The sequence below is a fragment of the Lontra canadensis genome, unplaced genomic scaffold (genome assembly GCF_010015895.1).
Source record: "Lontra canadensis isolate GAN:19392208 unplaced genomic scaffold, GSC_riverotter_1.0 scaffold45, whole genome shotgun sequence".
Taxonomy (NCBI): domain Eukaryota; kingdom Metazoa; phylum Chordata; class Mammalia; order Carnivora; family Mustelidae; genus Lontra; species Lontra canadensis.
Window position 1 is genome coordinate 5256427 of NW_022631039.1, and position 20085 is coordinate 5276511.

The window sequence follows — 20085 nt, forward strand, 5'->3', positions numbered from 1 at the left end:
TGGAACACAGATCTGGCTACCGGAATATTAAAAATGACACACGTGGCATGCATTCGTGACACACGTATTTCTACCGAACACCACGGATCTAAACTCGAAGCCTGAGCTTTCCCAGAACTACCTGGGTGTGCACTGATAAACGAAGGAGCCTGTACTGAGCGTCCACATACGATTTCTGGGGGAAAGGGAGAAAGATGAGTTCCATCACTTTAAAAGACTGTTAAAAACGCTGATCTGAGCTTTTAAAAAGGAACTCACAGCTACCTTACCTGGTGTGTTGGTTCTGGGCTGAGTGACTTCGGTAGTGCTGTGGGTCAGAAGTTCTGGTCTGCAAAAACACGAGCGGGATGAGTAACAGTGCGCGCAGGAGTGCCCAACAGGCCACCCCACACAGCTGGGCGCTGTCCATGACGTCACCACGCTTCAGTCCAGTGGGGGGGAAATCAGCCGGAGGACTCGATTATTTTGAAAATAGCAATTTTCACAGATTCAGGTTCTGACCAAATGTCCTCAAAGGCACGTGAAGCTCAATGGTGCGAAACCAGTCGCCGTCTCCCCAAAACCGTTCAACTGCTTCTGAAACCGCACGAGCTCCACCACAATACGGTCAGAAATATCTAGCTGTGCTGAACTGAAGAGCCCTCTCCCTTACACGATGAGACCTGGTGACCATACAAACGCACAAGCCCCAAGGAATAAGCCAGAGCTATGCATTCTACCGCCACAGCAGCCTTCTGTAGTCAAGACAGGCCTTCGGCACCCTCTCCCTCCCCACAAATCACCCATTCCACTACCCTTCAAACTCAAGCCAGAAGAATCCTTTTAAAACGCAAATCCAGGGGCGCCTGGGTGGCTCAGCGGGTTAAGTCTCTGCCTTTGGCTCAGGTCATGGTCTCAGGGTCCTGGGATCGAGCCCCGCATCAGGCTCTCTGCTCAGCCGGGAGCCTGCTTCCCCCTCTCTCCCTCTCACTACCTGCCTGTGATCTTTCTCTCCATCAAATAAAATGCAAATCCAAAATTATTATTATTATTTTTAAAGCAAGTTCTTTGCCCAATGTGGGGCTTGAACTCGCAAACCCAAAATCAAGAGTTGCACACCATACCAACTGAGCCGGTCAGTGGTCCCACCAACTGCTTTTGTTTGTTTGTCAGAGCGAGCACACAAGCAGGCAGTGAGGCAGGCAGAGGCAGAGAAAGAAGCAGGCTCCCCACTGAGCAAGGAGCCCGATGGGGGACTCGATCCTATGACCCTGGGATCATGACCTGAGCTGAAAGCAGAGGCTTAACCCACTGAGCCACCTAGGCGTCCCCCCCCCTTTTTAAGATTTATTTAATTGCGAGAGAGTGAGAGCTAGAGAGACAGAGCACACAGAGAGACAGAGGGAGAGGGAGAAGCAGGCTCCCCCACCAAGCATGGAGCCCGACGCAGGGCTCGATCCCTGGGATCATGACCTGAGCTGAAAGCAGGCGCTTAACCGACTGAGCAAGCCAGGCGTCCCGAAATTAATCTTTTCTTAAGGACAGCATTACATTTGTTTCTGGAGATTATCATCTTACCTTTTAATAACAAATTTAATTCGATTGCCCACTTGTATGATCTTCTCCAGCCTTGGGATGCCATACCATGAGGGACTTCTAAAAGGAATGTTTTCGGGTAGTCCTTCCACGTAGAGGTCATTAGGATGTGCCTCAAACTTCTGGTAAGGAACAGCCTTGGCCTCCGTGCTCCCCAAGGCTTCAGCTTTACAAAGGAAACACAGTTCAGGAGATTAAGCTCCTGCTGAAATCAGAGTTTAGTATAATCCAAAGCAAAATAGTGGTCAACTTTTTGAAAAGCAAAGTAAATTCTGGAAACATACACACTAACTACGGAAACAGCAAAGGCAAGTATGAATGGCCCGTGATCAAGAAGTAACTTCTGGTGGAGGGAAGCTTCTAGATTCGAAGACCATCTTAACAGCTCTACGATCCTGTAAGAGCTTTTTCAGTATCTTTGGGAAGAAATAAACAGGATAAGAGAACTGCCACAGAGAATAAAGAACGTAAAGTTAAATACCACTTTGTCAAATCATCCAGAGGCCGACTTTGGCTGCTACCTGGGCTCTGAGTGTGAGAATTCTGCTAGTGACTCCTACACACAGTTTCTACTTTTTACTTATACTGCAACGATGAGATGAATGTTCTTTACCCCAACTACATGAATGTGGTATTTGAAAAGTAGCTTCTGCCAAGGATGCACAGAACGGAAATAAAAACAGCAGGCAGAGACTGGTTTAGATGAAAAGCAGCCATCAACCAAAAGCTACTGCTTGAGTTCTGTTTAGACCCAGATTCAGAGCAAAACCTTTATCTTTTTTTTTTTTAGGATTTTTTTTTTTTTTAATTTATCCGACAGGCAGAGATCACAAGCAGGCTCCCTGCTGAGCAGAGAGCCCAATGTGGGGCTCGATCCCAGGACCCTGAGATCATGATCTGAGCGAAAGGCAGAGAGGCTCAACCCACTGAGCCACCCAGGCGCCCCTCAAAGCAAAACCTCTAAAGGGACTTTTCAGATGAACGAGGAAACCCGCAGATGGAGTGTCCAAGAGCAGGTACAAAGGAATGGTTAATTGTGTCAAGTGTGACGACGACGCGGTGCTTGTGTAAGAAATGAAAGCTCTATTCAGAGGCGCGTGAACACAACATAAACGATGCAGTGCCTGTGATGTGCTTCATGTTCCTACCGAGGGGAAAAAAAACAGGAAAAGATGAACAGTGTGGACAATCTTCACGATCACGGATTCTGAAAAATGGGTACATGGGATGGGGTGCCTGGGTGGCTCAGTGAGTTAAAGCCTCTGCCTTCAGCTCAGGTCATGATCCCAGAGTCCTGGGATCGAGCCCCGCATTGGGCTCTCTGCTCAGCGGGGAGCCTGCTTCCTCCTCTCTCTCTGCCTGCCTCTCTGCCTACTTGTGATCTCTGTCTGTCAAATAAATAAATAATCTTAAAAAAAAATGGGTGCATGGGAACGCATTGCACTGACTTTCCAGTTTTGAACAGGTGGAGAATTAGAATTTCAAAGTGTAAACATGGCAGCTGTAATCCGTGCTCTGAAACCACTCCGGAACACAGCTCTAATAAGAAAGGTCAAGGCCTTCCATTTAACTTCCTCCTTGTGTCATGAGCACTGAATCCAAAGGGCCCAAGTACAAGATCCCTCTCTTGCTCGTTTGCTTTTTAAAAAAGATTTTATTTATTTACTTGTCAGAGAGAGAAAGAACGCACAAGCAGTGGGGGCAGCAGGCAGAGGGGGAAGCAGGCTCCCCACTGAGCAAGGAGCCCGACACACGGGCTCAATTTCAGGACCCTGGGATCATGACCTGAGCCGAAGGCAGATGCTAAACGGCTGAGCCACCCAGGCGCCCAGGACCTCTCTGCTCTAAGTAAAGACTGTGTATTTGGAACCGCACAGTGTGATGAAGATCATGACTGTTAAAAGAAACACTCCCTCAAGAAATACGGCAGAGCCTTTTACACCGAGGAGAAATCCACAGCGCAACTGGATACGTAACAGAATAATAATTACCAGGGAAATACGGCCAGAAAGAACACAGTCATGATTCGAATGGAATTCCTATGAAATAAAAAGGAATCAAGTGCTGGAGTGGAGATACGAAGAACAGACGTTACGGGGAAAGGGAAGGTCTTCAGGGAGGCTTCCTCTAGAGAAAACAACAAGCCCCCTCGCCTCGTGTCCCCAGACCCCATGCCACCCTCGGATACTTCGTACTCACCGTGGCTCTGCCCTGTACCTCTCCCCTGGTGTCTGGGGGCGCCCCACTGCCTTCGGCTCTGCCGCGTTCTCAGCACCTGGCGCCCAGGTGTCCACGGGTGCAGAAGGCCTACAACGGACTATTTTGATGAAGCCGTGGAACCTTCTAGACTTATGATGTTTGACACTTATAGAAATATAAGCTTTCCCCCCTTTCCCTTTTAGGAACCTTAGAGGAAGCAGCAACCCTCTCTACGGTACTTACAGTCCTAGACTCACCCAAGGCCATGAGCAGAAACAAAGAACCAGACTTCTACTGTTTATAATGTAGCGACAGGTAAGCTCTTACTTATTTTCTTAGCTCCGACACGAGGCCAGAACATTTTCCATTGGCTCCCTCTTATGTGAATGAGTATATGAGCTTGTCCACAGCCTCTTCTTTCCACAAGGCCAACGTCAGCTTGCATGGCAAGCATCCGTGGTGCCAACAGGTTTGGCCAACTCTTTTCCCAAGTTCAACTTCCAGAACCACATGGAAGGGCAAAGTTTAAACCTGTTCATGCAGATACCCTTGGGCTCTGATGACACTATGGTGGCCTCTTCCACCTGACTCATTTCACTAAATGCCTCGGAAATACAATGACCTTTAAAGTGGGGAAGACACTTTGGTTTCTCGCTCATTAGCTGATCTCTGACTAGACATACTAGGAGGACGGAACTTGTCATTAAGGCCCTATACTCACACTGGGTAGTCAAGGACAGGGATGAGGAGAAAATACTTAAAATTCAGACTTCTCCCCACTGCCTTCCACTGCCACGTCCAGAGCACAGTCAACAGCAAGTGCACGGATTCTGCAAACAACACATCACCAATGACCTAAGCTCGCAGCTGCCATCCGTGAGGTACCCAAGAGCTGGGTTATTACATCTAACACCCAGTGCCATGCACCCCTCTCGGAAACCACGGGGCAAGTAAGAATCATCAGCCAGGAGACCTGGCTTTTTGGGCGGTAAAACTCAAATGGCTTCTCCCGCAGAGCAGGAAGAACCGCTGCGGTCCTTGGGCCTGTCCGCGCCAGCTGCCACACCACCCCCCATGCAGCCTCCCCCGCGTGGGGCAGCTGGGGTGCTGAGGACGGCCTCCGGTCTTCTCCAGGGCACAATGGAACGAGGCCACACACCGCGCGTCCGTAGCACAGGCCTGTTCCCAAGTATCCGGGCAGCGCCTGCTCTAGCACTAAGCACAATTCTAGCAGCGGCAAGACACGCAGGATCTTGGCTGGCGCCGTAGGGGAGGCAGAAGACCCCCATCGGTGCTTTGAGGAAGGAAAACGGGCTGAGACAGGATGTGCTCCGCGGCGTGCGGCAGACGGGCCTCCCAGTGAAGACCTGGCCAACGCGGCCGCACTAGAACGGAGATAGAAACGAAAAGGAGAGGCACAAAAACATGAGGTCCCAGCAAGGCACACTCCCCAGGAGGGCAGGACCTTCGAAAATTGAAGGACAAGGAGACAGTCACTCGAGCCAGTCTGGAGTGAGCCGGGGGACAGTCCACGAGGTGACATTAGAAGGCGGGGTGGCCATGAGCAGAGACTGTGGGGTTCATTCCAAGAACAAACGGAGGCCGTGGAGTAGAAAACAGAAAAGGGACTTATGGTTCTAATGGTATTAAAACCTACTGGCTTTGTAGCACCAGCTCTGACAGTGTGAGAGACAGCAGCAAAGAAGAAAAGGGTAGAATCTGGGCTGAGCTGTAAGTCCGGTCAGCAGGAGGCCTTGTGAGAATCAAGAAATCCAGGGTGACTCCCAGAGCTCTGGCTAGGACAACAGGGGAGAAGGTGGTGTCCCCGGATGGTCGGGGAAAGGAACATGGTTACAAAGGGAGATAAAGATCCTAATTTGGACACGTGAAGTTGGCAGACGTACGAAACAGGCAGGGGAAAAATAAAGTTCTGAAGTCAAATGAGAGTGTCCAGGGTTAGCAGCTTAAATGCGAAAGCCATCAGGAAATAGCGAATCACGGTACTACGTTGGTGACATGAGATGGGAGGGACTGGCGGCCGAGAGAACACCGCAGGGAAGGAGGCAACGGACTCAGGACGGAGCCGCCAGGCAGCACTCTAAGCGCAGACCGAACTAGAGGGAGGTGCCATCAAGAACGAAAAAGACAACCAGTGACATGGGAAAAAAACAAGAGTCAGCCAGGTTCGAAACTGTCCGTATAAATGGTTTGTAACCGTGAAAACAAGCAGCAGCGCAGCCCGGCTGAAGGCTGCTGAGAAGCACGACACAGCCGGGCAGAGCGGCCCAGGGTAACAAGGGATTCCGCGGCAACAAACCAAACCCAAGTACAGTGACGTGTCTGGGGACGAGAGCCGGCAAGGCCAGGGAACAAGAACAGGGGGGCACACCCCGTTTTTGGATAACCAGCCCTCAGGGACAGACTGTGGCCCAGGCCTGCTGCTACAGAAAGCCACACCAAGTGCTACGGAAGGGGCCAAAGACAAGGGACTCCTGGGCTGCAAGGGGCCTGGCGCTGTACCAGCAACACTGGGTCAGTCACTCAGGAAAAGGGCTCGTGCTTCCGCCGTACGGCCCCTCCCCTCGGTGTGGGTTTACGACGCCGCATGATTAACGCGTGTATATTCACCGATGGAAGAAACGTCAGAATGGCGGAAAAGAAACCGTCCAGAAAGACAGACGCTGGCGAGGCTGCGGGGAAGGGGAGCCCTCCTACGCTGCTGCTGGGAATGGAAACAGGTACAGCCACTGCGGACACCAGTACGGAGGTTCCTTAAGGGCTACCCTACGACCCAGTAATTTCACTACTAGGGATTTACCCCAAAAATACAAATGCAGGAATCCAAGGGGGCACGCGCACCCCAATGTTTACAGCAGCAACATCCACAACAGCCAAACTGTGCAAAGAACCCAGGTGTCCACCGACAGAGGAGTGGATAAAGATGATGTGGTGTGTACACACACACACACACACACACACAATGGAATACTACTCAAGCCATCAAAAAATTGAAACCTTGCCATTTGCGACGATGTGGATGAACTAGAGGGTATTATGCTAAGTGAAATCAATCAGAGAAAGACAATTATCGTAGGATCTCACGCGTATGTGGGATTTAAGAAACAAAATAGGATCACAGGGGAAGGGAGGGCGGAATCAGAGTCAGACAAACCATAAAAGAGTCTTAATCATAGGAAATAAACTGAGGGTTGCTGGAGCACAGGGGGTGGGAGGATGGGGTCACTGGGTGACGAGCATGAAGGCAGGCACGTGATGGAAAGAGCCCTGGGTGTTATGTGAGACCGAAGAATCACTAACCTCTTTTTCTGAAACTAATAAATACATTATATGTTGACGGATTTTTTTATAAAGAGCGGAAAAAAGGAAACAAGGTGTATCATGTCACTGTATTTACTTTCTTAAAAGCAAAATTTGGAAAACTTACTCTGTAATATACTTTAGTCGTGGGGGAAATCAGACTTACCAAATTTTTTGCAGAAGAGCTGATCTACCATTTTTCGCAATTTAGTGATTCTGGCATACCACTCTTCCTTCACTGTAAGAAGAACAAACACACAAACGTTCTCAAACTGGTCACATTACTAAACCAGGTCAATTAAGTATTACGATTTTTTTCAAAGTTTATTTATTTAAGCAATCTCTACACCCAACGTGGGGCTTGAACTCGCGACCCTGAGTGAGGAGTCGCCCCTCCACTGCCTGAGCCAGCCAGGCTCTCCTGTTCTTTTTAAGATTTCAGAATGTGTTTCTTAAAAACAGTGCTGACACGGACTAGAAAGAACAACGAATGAAACAATGACAAAATGGAAATTAGTAATGAGGAGTGATCTCCCAGCTCCAGTGTCAGGACCACAGCTCGGAGAGAGCAGAGCTCTGGTTCCTGAGCAGCAGCCGGCGGGTGAGCTCCGCGATGGTAAACGGAGGGACAGGATGACGCTGGCAAGCTCTCCATCACGCCAACCCTAAGTGACAGGCTTCCCGTTTTCCACCTACACCCCCAGGCCTCCAGAGCCGACAGAAGTAAGAGAACAAGTCACAAGTGTGTTTCTCCAAAACGCGTCTCACAGACAAGTGATATACCCACGGCTCTGTGTTCTAAGAAGTCATCCCTCTTGTGTCCTGTGCACAATGATGAGGGAGGATTCAGGTGACTCATGCAGACGTGGGTGACACACGGATTCACCGTGCCGAGTAACAGACTTTGTGTCTCAGAAGTGGACGAGCTTAGCTCTCTCAGTCTGCCCAGTGGTGTGACGTCCGCACTTACTTAAAATGATTAGGAAGAACCTGAGTTTATCCTTCTAGAGAACAGAAAATACTCTTTCAATACTGTGCATTTCTTGTATATGATGTTGTGATTTGGCATATTTTTTTTTTAAAGTAACTTCTATGGCCAACGAGGGGCTCAAACTGATGACCCCGAGACCAAGGGCCGCGCGCTCTACCCGCTGAGCCGGCCAGGGACCCCACTGTGACACACAGTCTGAAACAAGACTGGAGACCTACCTCCGGAGGCTGGTTTATCAAGCTGTAAGTCCTCCCGTGTTGAATTCAGAAGTTCATGTCTGCAAGGTGAGAAAAAGTACCAAGTGTTTGCCCGGTAAGATTCAGCAAAAGTAGCAACTAATAGTACTTATGTGACACTCAGGCGTGAGGGCCGGCTTTAAAAAGATGAGACCATCTGAACTGCTGGGCACTATTAAACCCTCCTCTCCAGAGATTTCTAGAGAGTAATCAAACCAAATGGTAATTGCAAATTGTTTCAAAAGGTGCATCTTGGAACATGTATCCTTCACGGAAAGAGTTCCCTTTGCAGCCAACCAAAAGATACCCGATCACAGCGTAACACCAATGAAGGGACCGCGAAACTCTATAATGACATCCTTCCTTTCACTTTACTTTATACTCAAGACTACCTCACTTCACATCTCTAAATTGGTTAAAAAAATCCTAACTATATTTCAATACGAACACATCTGTGAGACAGATGACGTTTTTTTTTTTTATTTAAAAACTGCCCAGAAAACATAATTTCTAAATCACAGAATTTTCACCATCTAACTTATACAGCTCATCACTCCTTTTTGGTGTAATGACCTGAAGTCAGAGGATGCTGTTAGGGGTGGAGATTGGGTCAGAGACAAGACTGACCCCGGTAACAGCCATTTCAGAAATGCTGGAGGGGCCCCTGGGTGGCTCAGTGAGTTTAAGCCTCTGCCTCCGGCTCGGGTCATGATCTCAGGGTCCTGGATCGAGCCCCGCATCAGGCTCTCTGCTCGGCGGGGAGCCTGCTTCTCTCTCTCTCTCTGCCTACTTGTAATCTCTCTCTCTGTCAAATACATAAAATCTTTAAAAAAAAAAAAAAAGGAGAAATACTGGAAACCAGCACAGGACTGAATCAATGGTTATAGATAGTGTTTAAATAGTATTAGTGAGCTATAAATAAAACATTTGCTAAACTCTGTAGAATTACCCTTCTAAAACAAAATATATCCATCAAGATGAAGCACCTTAATTAACCATTAGAGAAGGGCTTACAAGTCCCTCTCAAGGGGCGCCTGGGTGCTCTAGTCAGTTAAGAGTCCGTCTTCGGCTCAGGTCATGATCCTAGGGTCCTGGGATGGAGCCTCCCTGTAGGGAGCCCTCTTCTCCCTCTCCCTCTGCTGTCCCCCCGCCCCACCCCCTCTTTGTGCTCCCTTACCCTCTCCAATAAATAATCTTTAAAAAAAAAGGTCTCTCTCAATGAAGAAGAGGGCTTCCATAACTGTAACTAAGTGTACTGAAAGGACTTGGAACAGGACGTGCGGCATGAAGTAAGTATCCCACGGCAGGCTTGCATTAACACTTCAACATCCAACAGTTTTATATACTTTAAGGTTAGCAAATACTAGCAATAATATGTACGTTAAGAAATATATACAATAAATTCTATATAAATATAATTCTATATATAAAAATTCTATATAAATATAACAAAACTATAAAATAAATTGTGTTTTATTTTGCTATTTAAAAAATGAATTTAAAACCTCTAATATTAAAAGCACAATTGAATAAAATGACAGTGCAAAAGACTTTTCTTAAAACAAACTTATTCATGTAGTAATGCGTAGGGGGAGGAGGATCCTTACTCATGGTCCTTGGCGAGTGTCAGTTTTAGAGCAAGCCCATTTAGCTGACAATTCAATTTCAAGAGTCCATTAGATCTCACAACTAAAAATTTATTTGCAACAAGGTCCTCTCTGGGGAGGACAGCTCACTCATTATTCTCAGGTACCTCTTGGGTCTCTTTCATGCTTAAATTTTAAAAGCTGTCACCCCCTTACTGAATACCAACACAGATAGAAGCATGCTCGGCTGTAATCTTTGACCGAGGTGGTTGTTAAATTCCCATTTTTTAAGCAGCTCCACAGTGTTCCCAAAGTAAGGAAGCTGAATACTTCTGCAAATGATTAAATATTGTTATTCCACTACTGATATACTTTTTAAAAGATTTATTTATTTACTTGTCAGAGAGAGAGAGCGAGAGCGAGTGAGCACAGGCACACAGAGCAGCAGGCAGAGGCAGAGGGAGAGGCAGGCTCCCCGCCGAGCAAGGAGCCCGATGTGGGACTCAATCCCAGGCCGCTGGGATCATGACCTGAGCTGAAGGCAGCCGCTTAACCGAGCCACCCAGGCGTCCCTGATTTTTTTTTTTTAAGGTTTATTTTATTTGACAGCAAGCGAGCATGTGCAGGGGCAGGGGGCGGCAGGGGGGGAGAGACTCTTAAGCAGACTCTGTGCAGAGCCCAAGGCAGGACTGAGCAGAAACGGAGAGTCAGAAACTTAACCGACTCCACCCCCCAGGAGTCCCTAATTCCACGACATTCATTTCCTTTACTGTTTATAGTTCAAGAGATCTCAGGAAAAAAGTTTAAAAATCAGTTGCAATATACACACAGTTCAGAAAGACTCATCTCCAACAGAAGGACTTAAAATGAGAGCTGTGGGGCGCCTGGGTAGCTCAGTCGTTAAGCCTCTGCCTCCGGCTCAGGTCATGATCCCAGGGTCCTGGGATTGAGCCCCACATCAGGCTCTCTGCTCAGCAGGGAGCCTGCTTCCCTTCCTCTCTCTCTCTCTGCCTGCCTCTCTGCCTACTTGTGATCTCTCTCTCTGTGTCAAATAAATAAATAAAATCTTAAAAAAAAAAAAAAAGAAAATCCTGTCCACAGAAACACATTAAAATGTGGTGAATAAAACAATATATAACTCCAATTTAATTAAAATACAGCCCTGGAGGTTAAAGAACATTTGACAACAGTATAAAAAAATGCACTAAACGAGAACAAAGACAAGAGTCCAAAGAGCGCCTTACTTCTTTATCACAAAACGAATCCTTTCCTTGGCCAGTAATATCCTCTCAAGGCGAGGAATTCCGTAAGTAGATGGCCTTCTAAAAGGAATTCCTTCCGGAAGCCCTTCTACATAAAGATCTTCAACGTGCGACTGGAAAAGAGGGTATGGGATCGTCACAGGACCTTTGGCTTTTATAGCTTGAGCTTTAAGGATAAAAAGAGAAAGGAAAAATGATTAATTGAGACAGGGATTAACCACACAGTCTGTACAACAGCGTAATTCAATATGTACTGCTCTGTAACTTTTATGACTATTTTTGCTTCTGTTTAACTGAATCATAAGGAGAGCAACAAAAGGGAACTAAAAGAAAACCAACACCGACGATGCAGGTACTCCGACCGAATCTGCAATCAAATAGTGCATTATCTGGGGGTGATGCAGATGCAGCAGACGTCCTGCTGAAATCTAAGGAACATACGATCCAGAAAAACATACCGGCTCACACCAGCTAGACAGGAAGACGAGTCGTGTTTTTCAACGATAAACACTGGTGTAAAAGGGGATTTTTTAAATGAAACAAACAGAAGCAGATTTTCCTGAACTGTAAAGATTCTGCTACACTTTATTTGTCCAAAGGTAAAATAACGCAGCAGCTGCGAAGGGTCAAAAGCACGGGCGAGTCTCCAGATTGCAGTACAATGAGAAGACCTCAGCGATGTTATCCAACACTTACAAAGGGTCAGATTCTCTGCACAACAGAGCGCCACATGCCTCGTTTTCAGGCGATAATGGAACTGGCGTCGAGACGACCCTCCCCTTTCACCCAACTCCGATTCCGCATCGTTTTCAAGCAAACCTTACGGCCGACGTGGGGCCTGAACCCCCAACCCCGAGAGCAAGAGCAAGAGGCTCTCCTGCCTGAGTCAGCCAGGCCCCCTCAGCTCCCCCTTCCGAAAGGTGGACTTCTTAGAACTCAAGGGACAGGATGGCTGCGACACTGAAGTTTTAAAGGTTTAAAAAAAAAAAAGCACAGGCTAAGTTGGTCCCCAACAGAGGCACATTTGCAGACACCATCAAAATTCCGCAGTTAAACCTTCTGAGGCGGAGTCAATGACAGCAGATGTTCTAGCACCGCAGGGCAGGTACCTACCACATCCTTCCAGACCTCTCCTTCGTGAGCACAGCCCCGCCGAGGAAGCAGCCTTCCAGCGGGTGTGCCGCAAGGACAGCAGATGAGCAACTGACCTGGCCATGGCCCCTTTTAGCCCCAAAGCAGGACGGATTCCGGTGGCCTCCCCTTGCTCCCTCCTTCTCCCACAGGAATCGCCCTCCATCAGAACAGCCGCCCCTTCTCACTAGTACTTTATGTTAAAGTCTGTTTGCTAAACAGGAGTGCGGGTACTGACGTTTCAGGGGACCACGGTATACACTTTAATACCGGCTACCTTTACATCCTCTGTTGTCACGCTGCCGCTGAAAATCCTAGTCACGGTAACAAAGAAAACATCTTCCCCTAAGGCTATCACCATTAAAATTGTTTCCATTTGTGAAATATGAGTATTGTTTTTATACTCTCAAAACAGTCGGAAAACACTGTTTTCTTATATGCAAAATAATGCAATAAACCACCATCACAACAAAAGCAAAAACATAATTTTTGTTTTCCTTTATGAGAAGCACTGAGATTTGTAAAATTGTTCTAATAGAAAATTACTTTTACTCTAAACACTACTACAGTAACTATATAATAAAGTATAAACAACAAGCACCAGGTACTTACGGGCCACCTATTACAGACACTACACCGTCTAACTTACCAAATCTCCCTAAAACAGCCTCAGAGAGGATGAAGAGAAAGGGCCCCGCATTCTGGCCCCAGGGCCTGTAGCCGTACCAGCGGGGAACAGTGACGATCATAGAACAAGTTCTGGAAGTTTATGCTTTAAAATGGACCAAGTAAGATCACAGGGAAAACGCTACGGCTACTGGAGAGGGAAGGCCACTAGGAGAGCCTTAAGGAGAAGTTACTGAATTTGTTACTGAGTTTACTCTCCTTCCGAATCTTCACAGAGGGGTCGAGTGTCATCCCTGAAAAATGGTACAGGAGCCGCCTCTTTAAGCGGAGTAAATAATGCCAGTGTTGTCTATCATTTAAGAACTTCACCGACAGAAACCCCATGAGTGGGAGAGCACTCCAAAAAACCAATTTTCAAGTGAAAATTCAGTATAATCAGCCCATTTTCTAGACTGTTAGTCCATTGCAAAGTTAGGAATCCTCCAAATAATGGGGTGCCTGGGTGGCTCAGTCATTAGGCGTCTGCCTTCAGCTCGGGGCATGGTCCCAGGGTCCTGGGATCGAGCCCCGCATCTGGCTCCCTCTCTCACTCCCTCTGCTTGTGTTCCCTTTCTTGCTGTGTCTGTCAAATAAATAAATAAATAAATTTTTTAAAAAGGTTTTATTTATTTATTTGACACACAGAGAAAGGTCACAAGTAGGCAGAGAGGCAGGCAGAGACAGAGAGGGGGAAGCAGGCTCCTCGCTGAGCAGAGAGCCTGACGCGGGACTCAATCCCAGGACCCTGAGATCGTGACCTGAGCTGAAGGCAGAGGATTTAAGCCACTGAGCCACCCAGACTCCCTAAATAAATAAAATCTTAAAAAAAAAAAAGAAAAGAAAAGAAAAGAATCCTCCAAATAAAAACACAGTTCAAAGAAGGTTGCTATTTTTAGGTGTTACCTACTTTAGGTAATATATACCAACTGGTAGTAACATGGTGCTTGTTTTTTTGATCACTATCTAAAGGCAGATGTAGGACAGAATAATAAAAGCAGACGAGAATTAAGTTCGATCCGTGGTCCAGAAGATAAGGACACAATATGAATACTGGACTCAACCAAGCAGATGAAAAAAAGACTTCATGAAAAAGCTCATCTTCAATTCGATCGCCAAGATCTGAGACTTCGCAAAACACATGTAATTAAACTCCCAGAGGAGCATGGTGAAGGGTTAAAAGAAGTGCTAACTGGTAATCCGAGAAGAAAACTTTGCCGAAGCTTCACAGTAATCTAAGCGACAAGGTTTCTAATACCTGAACAGGCGCCCTCCACGAGCTTCTCAGGGACCGGTAACTTCACTGAGAGAGAGAACTTTCTTACACTGGATGAAAAGTAACCCCATTGTTGAAAGACTTATCGACAAACGATTGCAAGAATTTCTGAGTTTAAACCTACCGTATTTTCTTTCAAACAACTCTTCCACTTGTTTCCGTAGATCAGTAATTCGAGCATTCCACTTCTCTGAAAAATTGAGAGTTCCAGTTACATCTGAACACTAAACCCCTGTTTGGGGGCACTATTCTATTACAGTGACCCAACGTCTAGTGGCTTATTTTCTACATAATACATCCTAATTGTTCTTCTATGAAGTCATCTCTACGCTCAAGATGAGCCTTGAACTCATGACCCCAGCCAAGAGCAAAAGTCTCACATCCTAATTTTTAACAATCCAGATCCACCTATGTAACTTCACTGCTTTCTTAAGCATTTCTTAAGAATTGTGCTGCTCAGAATTGGTCCAATGAGAGATTATAAGAGGTGTTTTTAAAGTTTATTTTCGAGGTACACCTCTGGTGGCTCAGTCAGAAGAATGTCCAACTCTTGATCTTGGGGTTGTGAGTTCAAGCCCCACACGGAGGTATAGATTACCTCATTAAGTAAAAAATTTTGAGAAAAATAAAGTTTATTTTCAGAACACTGAGTACCTTCTTTTTTAGCCTGAGAATGTCCAAAGTCAGAAAAGACTAGTCTAACTGAACAGTATAAAATGGAGGCAAAAAGAGGTGTCGTCCAAGGTCAATCAGGAAACCGTCTAAAACCTAAGTTGTGGAAATCAGTATTTATATATCGTTGAGTGCTGAGGAGTAGAAATACATGTAAACGTACTACTATCTATAAAAAAATCCAACTTATGTCCAATATTTACGACTATGACAAATTTAAATACCAAAAAGCTATTTAGAAAGCGTAGACGTTCCATGTTCTACCTATCTGAAATATGGATTGCACATAATCTGCCCCACTGACGTTCTATTTAGTCCGTTGAAAAAGATACACCATGCACTGGGGCTTGGGTTAGAGTGACTGCTGGCAGTTACAAGAACAAGAAAAATCAAAGCGTAAAATAGATCTTAAATTAGGAAGGTTTTAAAGCTAAGGAAAGCAACTTAATTACGGAGTCATCGAAACACTGGTTCCAAGTCCAGTCACTGTACTTCACGTCGGAAGACAGGCCGGCCCGTGCTCGGGCAGTGCACCCTCCGCTTCGAGAGTCCGTGGGCGCCCTTCAGCCTGCCCTGGTCCTCCCCACATTGGAATGAATCTGAGGCAGTAACAGTTTTAAAGCACCTCCCCCGCCTCGCCCCCGGACACACAGACACACTCACAGGCGAGCGAGCGGCTCTCAGTCTTAGGGGAAACAGACAACGTCTGGAAGGCACGAAAGGAACGCGGTGGGTCTGCAGCGAAACCTACCGAAGTTGAACTCCCGCACTTTCCGCTTCCCGGCACTGGCAGGCTCTGCGACGGGCGGCTGGGGGGGCTCGCTGCTCTTTGGTCTCTTGGTAGGTGGAGAATAATCATCATCTTGAAAAAGAGAATTGTCATCACTGGGGAACAGTCTGTGAGCTGCGGCTACTGTCCGCGCGGGTCTCAACATTCAAAGGACGGGCTTACGCCCGCGGGCGGCCGCAGTGGGCCCTTGTCTGCGGTCATTCCTGGCCCACTCCTTCCTGGTGACACCTGCAGTCCTACTCTTGGGGTAACGTGCTCAGCTGACAGCCCTCATTTTCCTCTGCCTGACATCCTCCTCTTTGGTTTAATTTGAGTTACATCCTCCCAAATTTCCCTTCTCCCCCAACCCCTCTCGGGTCCTAAGACTCCAGTTTCTTTCAAGTCTTTCAAGAAAAAGGTTTTGAGAGACAGATACCTAAAATTGTACAAATATATACAAAAAGGGGAAGGAAATACAGCTCGAACAGAGAAACATTTGAGCTCATACAAAATCTAAGCATGCATAAACAAGGGGGCGGGTAACTGGATGTCGGCCACTTTTAACAAACACAAAACTTACAGAATTAATGGAACAGGGCTACATTGTGAAACAGATAATGCTAGAGTCAACACAAAACCCAGGAGAAATGAGCAAGCAGATACTGAAGTACAGATTTCAGACATCTCTAGTGTGAGTTCATGCTACCGTCTTCACGGATATGTCCTGCAGCTCAACCCTGCTAGGAAACTTCATCTAAGGCCAGAATTAAGGACATCTGGATAAAGTAAGAAAAGCAACCAAGATCATCTTCTTCTAGAACCCCGAAAATGTCACATGGCACAATCGTAACTTTGCTGCTCAAACATCGTCCATAATTTACTAAAAACACCACTTTAAGAAATCTCTACTTGAAACTCAATGTGAGGATAGAAAAAAAATAATCACTGTGTTAAGGAATCACCAAAAAATGCCACTCAAATACTACAGGTTACTCCTTGAGATAACCGTCACTGTCCTCTCAACAGCTCAAGAAACCGGCTCCACGAACGCTATGTGACTCGACCTTGTCACCGTGCTTGACAGTGCAGCTGAGATCAGACTCAGTGTAACTCTTAGGGCTGAACTAGCACGGAGCTCTCCAAGAGATAACAAGAAATTCAAATCCACCCAAATACGTGACCTTGCCTGGAACAACCAGACATGACTTCTGTGCACTTCATATGTCAATCGAGGGAAAATCAGACCAAAGCCTCAAACACCCGTCTGCCATTCTCTCAAGATATCAGAGATTATCAGACGCTGTCGACGTGGCTCATGACTTTGGGTTCTTCCCCTAATGCCAACAGATACTCCTGCAGCCTGAAATCATCTGCTCTCCTTATTCCAACCAACAGGAGAAAAAGTCACCAATGCCACCAATAGTGGATTAAGTTACATTAGGACCCATTTATGAGCTGGGAAAGACCACGATGCCACATTCAGTGGATCCTGGGAAATGGTATCATAGGACCAACTTACAACACTCCAGCTTTCATGTGTTGACTGTCACTGCACAAACCCTTCCTCAAACCCAGAAAAAAAGAAATCTATCCTAAAAGATCTTAAAATTAGAAACTACTAGTAAAATAAAAGTTAACCATGTCTTCTGGGCTTATTAAATTATGACAAGCGTTAGTGGCCAAATGGTTACAAAAATGGTCCAAACACTATAAGAGATTATCAAGTAATTAAATTCAACCTAAAAAGACACAGTTGCGAAAACATACACGGTATCATTAATACACTTGCCCTTCCATTCTGAAAATGTACTGGAAAAAAACCCAAAATGTCTTTCTCCAATTCCAGATTTTTAGAAGCCTACAAGCATGTTTATGCTAGTTCGCATAATGACAGACACTCGCTTCACCTATGAACAGTGTCAAACCATTTTGTTCTATTTCAACTAATCTCTACCCCCAACTGGAACCGGCTGGAACTCATGACCCCGAGATCAAGAGGAGCACGCTGTAGCGGCCCAGCCAGCCGGGGGCCCTGCGCCAAAGCCTTTTAAAATGCTTAATGTTAAAATTTCTTTGCAAACATTAAGCAATGACGTTGAAAACAGAAGTACTTTCCCTGTGGGCTAATGTAGCCTATTTCTATAGGTCATCGTTTAAGCTGTTAACCGAAATTACATAAAATGAAAACCAAAAGAGCATAAAATTAAGAGGACAAGAGAGCCGGGGGGGTAGTAACGAAGAATCCCAACAATTCTATTAGACTGACCTCAACTATACACTCGAAAACCCGGGCCCGGGGAAAGGGCATGAGAGCTTGTCTCCAGTGTCAAGTCGGCTTCCATCAGCCCGGCTTCATTTTACAACGTAAAGGATTTAGTGGGATAAATATATTTTACCCAAGTATCCTCACTAACCATAAACAGAAAGAAAAGAACAAAAACAAACCTAGGAGAGTGTGTGCAAACAAGACAAGCTATGGAGCAGACTGGGTATTATTAAAAAGTGGTTCCCCATTTCTCTCCAGCGACAAGCAAGTTTAATCTATACATGCGAACCAAGCGATGAATTTCATTATTTGTGGCAATAAAATAGCACAGCACGCATTCGAGTAAAAGACTAACCCACTTCATATATTTACTCATCTATCTTTGGGTGTTTTAAATCCTGTGAAACATGGAACGAAACCACAGCAACAGCTATGACCTTCCAGAGTCTCTTCCACTCTTTGCTGCTCAAAACTCCAATTTCTTTCGAGAAAGGATGAGGAAATGTTATGCTTGACCTCGAAAACCTTGCCCCGCGGGGCCGAAATTACTTACTGCTCTGTAGCCAAATATCAAACAAAGCTGTAAGTAAGCATTTGCCCCTTCCACCAGTCAGGTCTGGCAGACCGACCAGTCATCCTAACGATCAGGACACTTCCACACTAGCAGCAACCACTTTTGTGTTAAAAGACACACATTTCGGGAAGCTTCAAATTCAAGCCCAAACTAAAACTGTTTACATCATCAAGGCTAAAAGCTTTTAAGATAAATTTCAAAATATTTTAACGTGGGGTAGCTGTTACGTGGGAACAAAAAGCACTACGCTACCAGGACTAACCAAAGCTCCTATCACACTTTGAAAAAAGGCAGCTACTATCCCTACTTAAAATCCGTACTTTAAAAAGCCCGTTCTCCTTTTTGCAACATATTTACAAATATACCTACAGGACACCACAGGCTTCAGAGCTAAATGTATTATGGCATCCTGAACGCTGAATGCATTAACAAAATATGCAACAAATTTTCTGATACTTTCATTTGCAACACAATCCAACAGTAGTATTTTCATCATACAATCTGCCACCTATCATTTAAAAATCAAAATAAACTAGATACTATCCCTTCTGAAAAGTACACAGAATTACCCTCCACGTGTCAAATTAGTGGCAATAACTCTCATCCACGGATCCAGGTCCCAACTCCTCTAAAACTCTAATTTCTACACGAACAGCTGGAAGCTCATTACGTGACTCTTCAGCGGCTGTAATACTCAAAACGCAAGAATCTCAAATACGAACGCACTCCATCACCCAGAGCCTGTGAACGGGCCGGTAACATTTCTAAGCCAAGCAAAACAGCTAAACAATGACGAACAGCAACGCCTCCTGACGGACTCTCTTTTCAGAACATACCCAGACTTCACCACTTTCATCTCCACGGCCTCCACCTGGCTCTAGAACCCCCAGCTTTCCGCCCCGGGAGCCCGACGCAGCAGCAGCCTTCTGCGCCGGCGGTCTCGCTCCACTCCGGGTCCGCTCTCAGTCTTTCAGAAAACAGCCCTGTTTCCTCAAAGGGAAGGACAGAACCTGGGGCTCCCCTTGATCAAAACCCTCCAGCAGACCTGCCTATTTTGTTCGCGTCTGAACGCTCACTACCTCGCACGGGCCCAAGGCACATACACACAGCTGGGTACTCGCAGCGACTGAACGGGTACTTGCAAACCGCAGTCCTTGAGTACAATCGGCAGCCAGACATGTACGAGGCTCCTATGCATGAAAGTCACGGAAAAGGATTCCAACAGAGGATGGCAGTGTCCTCCGCTGCCCGTCCACGTGCCAAGTGTGTGCAGAACCGCACCCCCGTGTTGCAGTATTTACATGTTTCCACGGACAGGAGAGAGAAAATCTACTTCAAACATAGTTTTACTTAAAAAGATGAGGGATTAAGTTCCAAATGATTAATCTCTTCTCCATCGATGTAAAGAAAAACCGGGGTGAAGAAACAGACAGGAGGTCAGGCCCCAGCACAACGGGCATGTGCGAATGGCTCAGGTTGGGGGACCGAGGCCCTAAAAAAGTCATGATCAGGGAACCTCTTCTGAAGCAGAGAAGATCGCTGGATTACCAGCCCATGACAGCGCCAA

General features: G+C 46.2%; 1 protein-coding gene across 11 annotated transcripts in view; it reads right to left on the minus strand.

Annotated features, from left to right (window-relative positions):
• The window catches only part of GTF2I (general transcription factor IIi), a 101685-nt gene that overhangs the window by 18631 nt on the left and 62969 nt on the right, over positions 1–20085 (minus strand). For all 11 annotated transcript variants that reach the window (XM_032872408.1, XM_032872406.1, XM_032872403.1 and 8 more), the window contains 7 exons: positions 15661–15771; positions 14362–14427; positions 11150–11333; positions 8302–8360; positions 7259–7330; positions 1558–1741; positions 270–328 (listed from right to left, as the gene is read on the minus strand). In XM_032872408.1, the coding sequence (XP_032728299.1) occupies positions 270–328; positions 1558–1741; positions 7259–7330; positions 8302–8360; positions 11150–11333; positions 14362–14427; positions 15661–15771 (735 nt within the window). The remainder of the gene's footprint in view (positions 1–269; positions 329–1557; positions 1742–7258; positions 7331–8301; positions 8361–11149; positions 11334–14361; positions 14428–15660; positions 15772–20085) is intronic.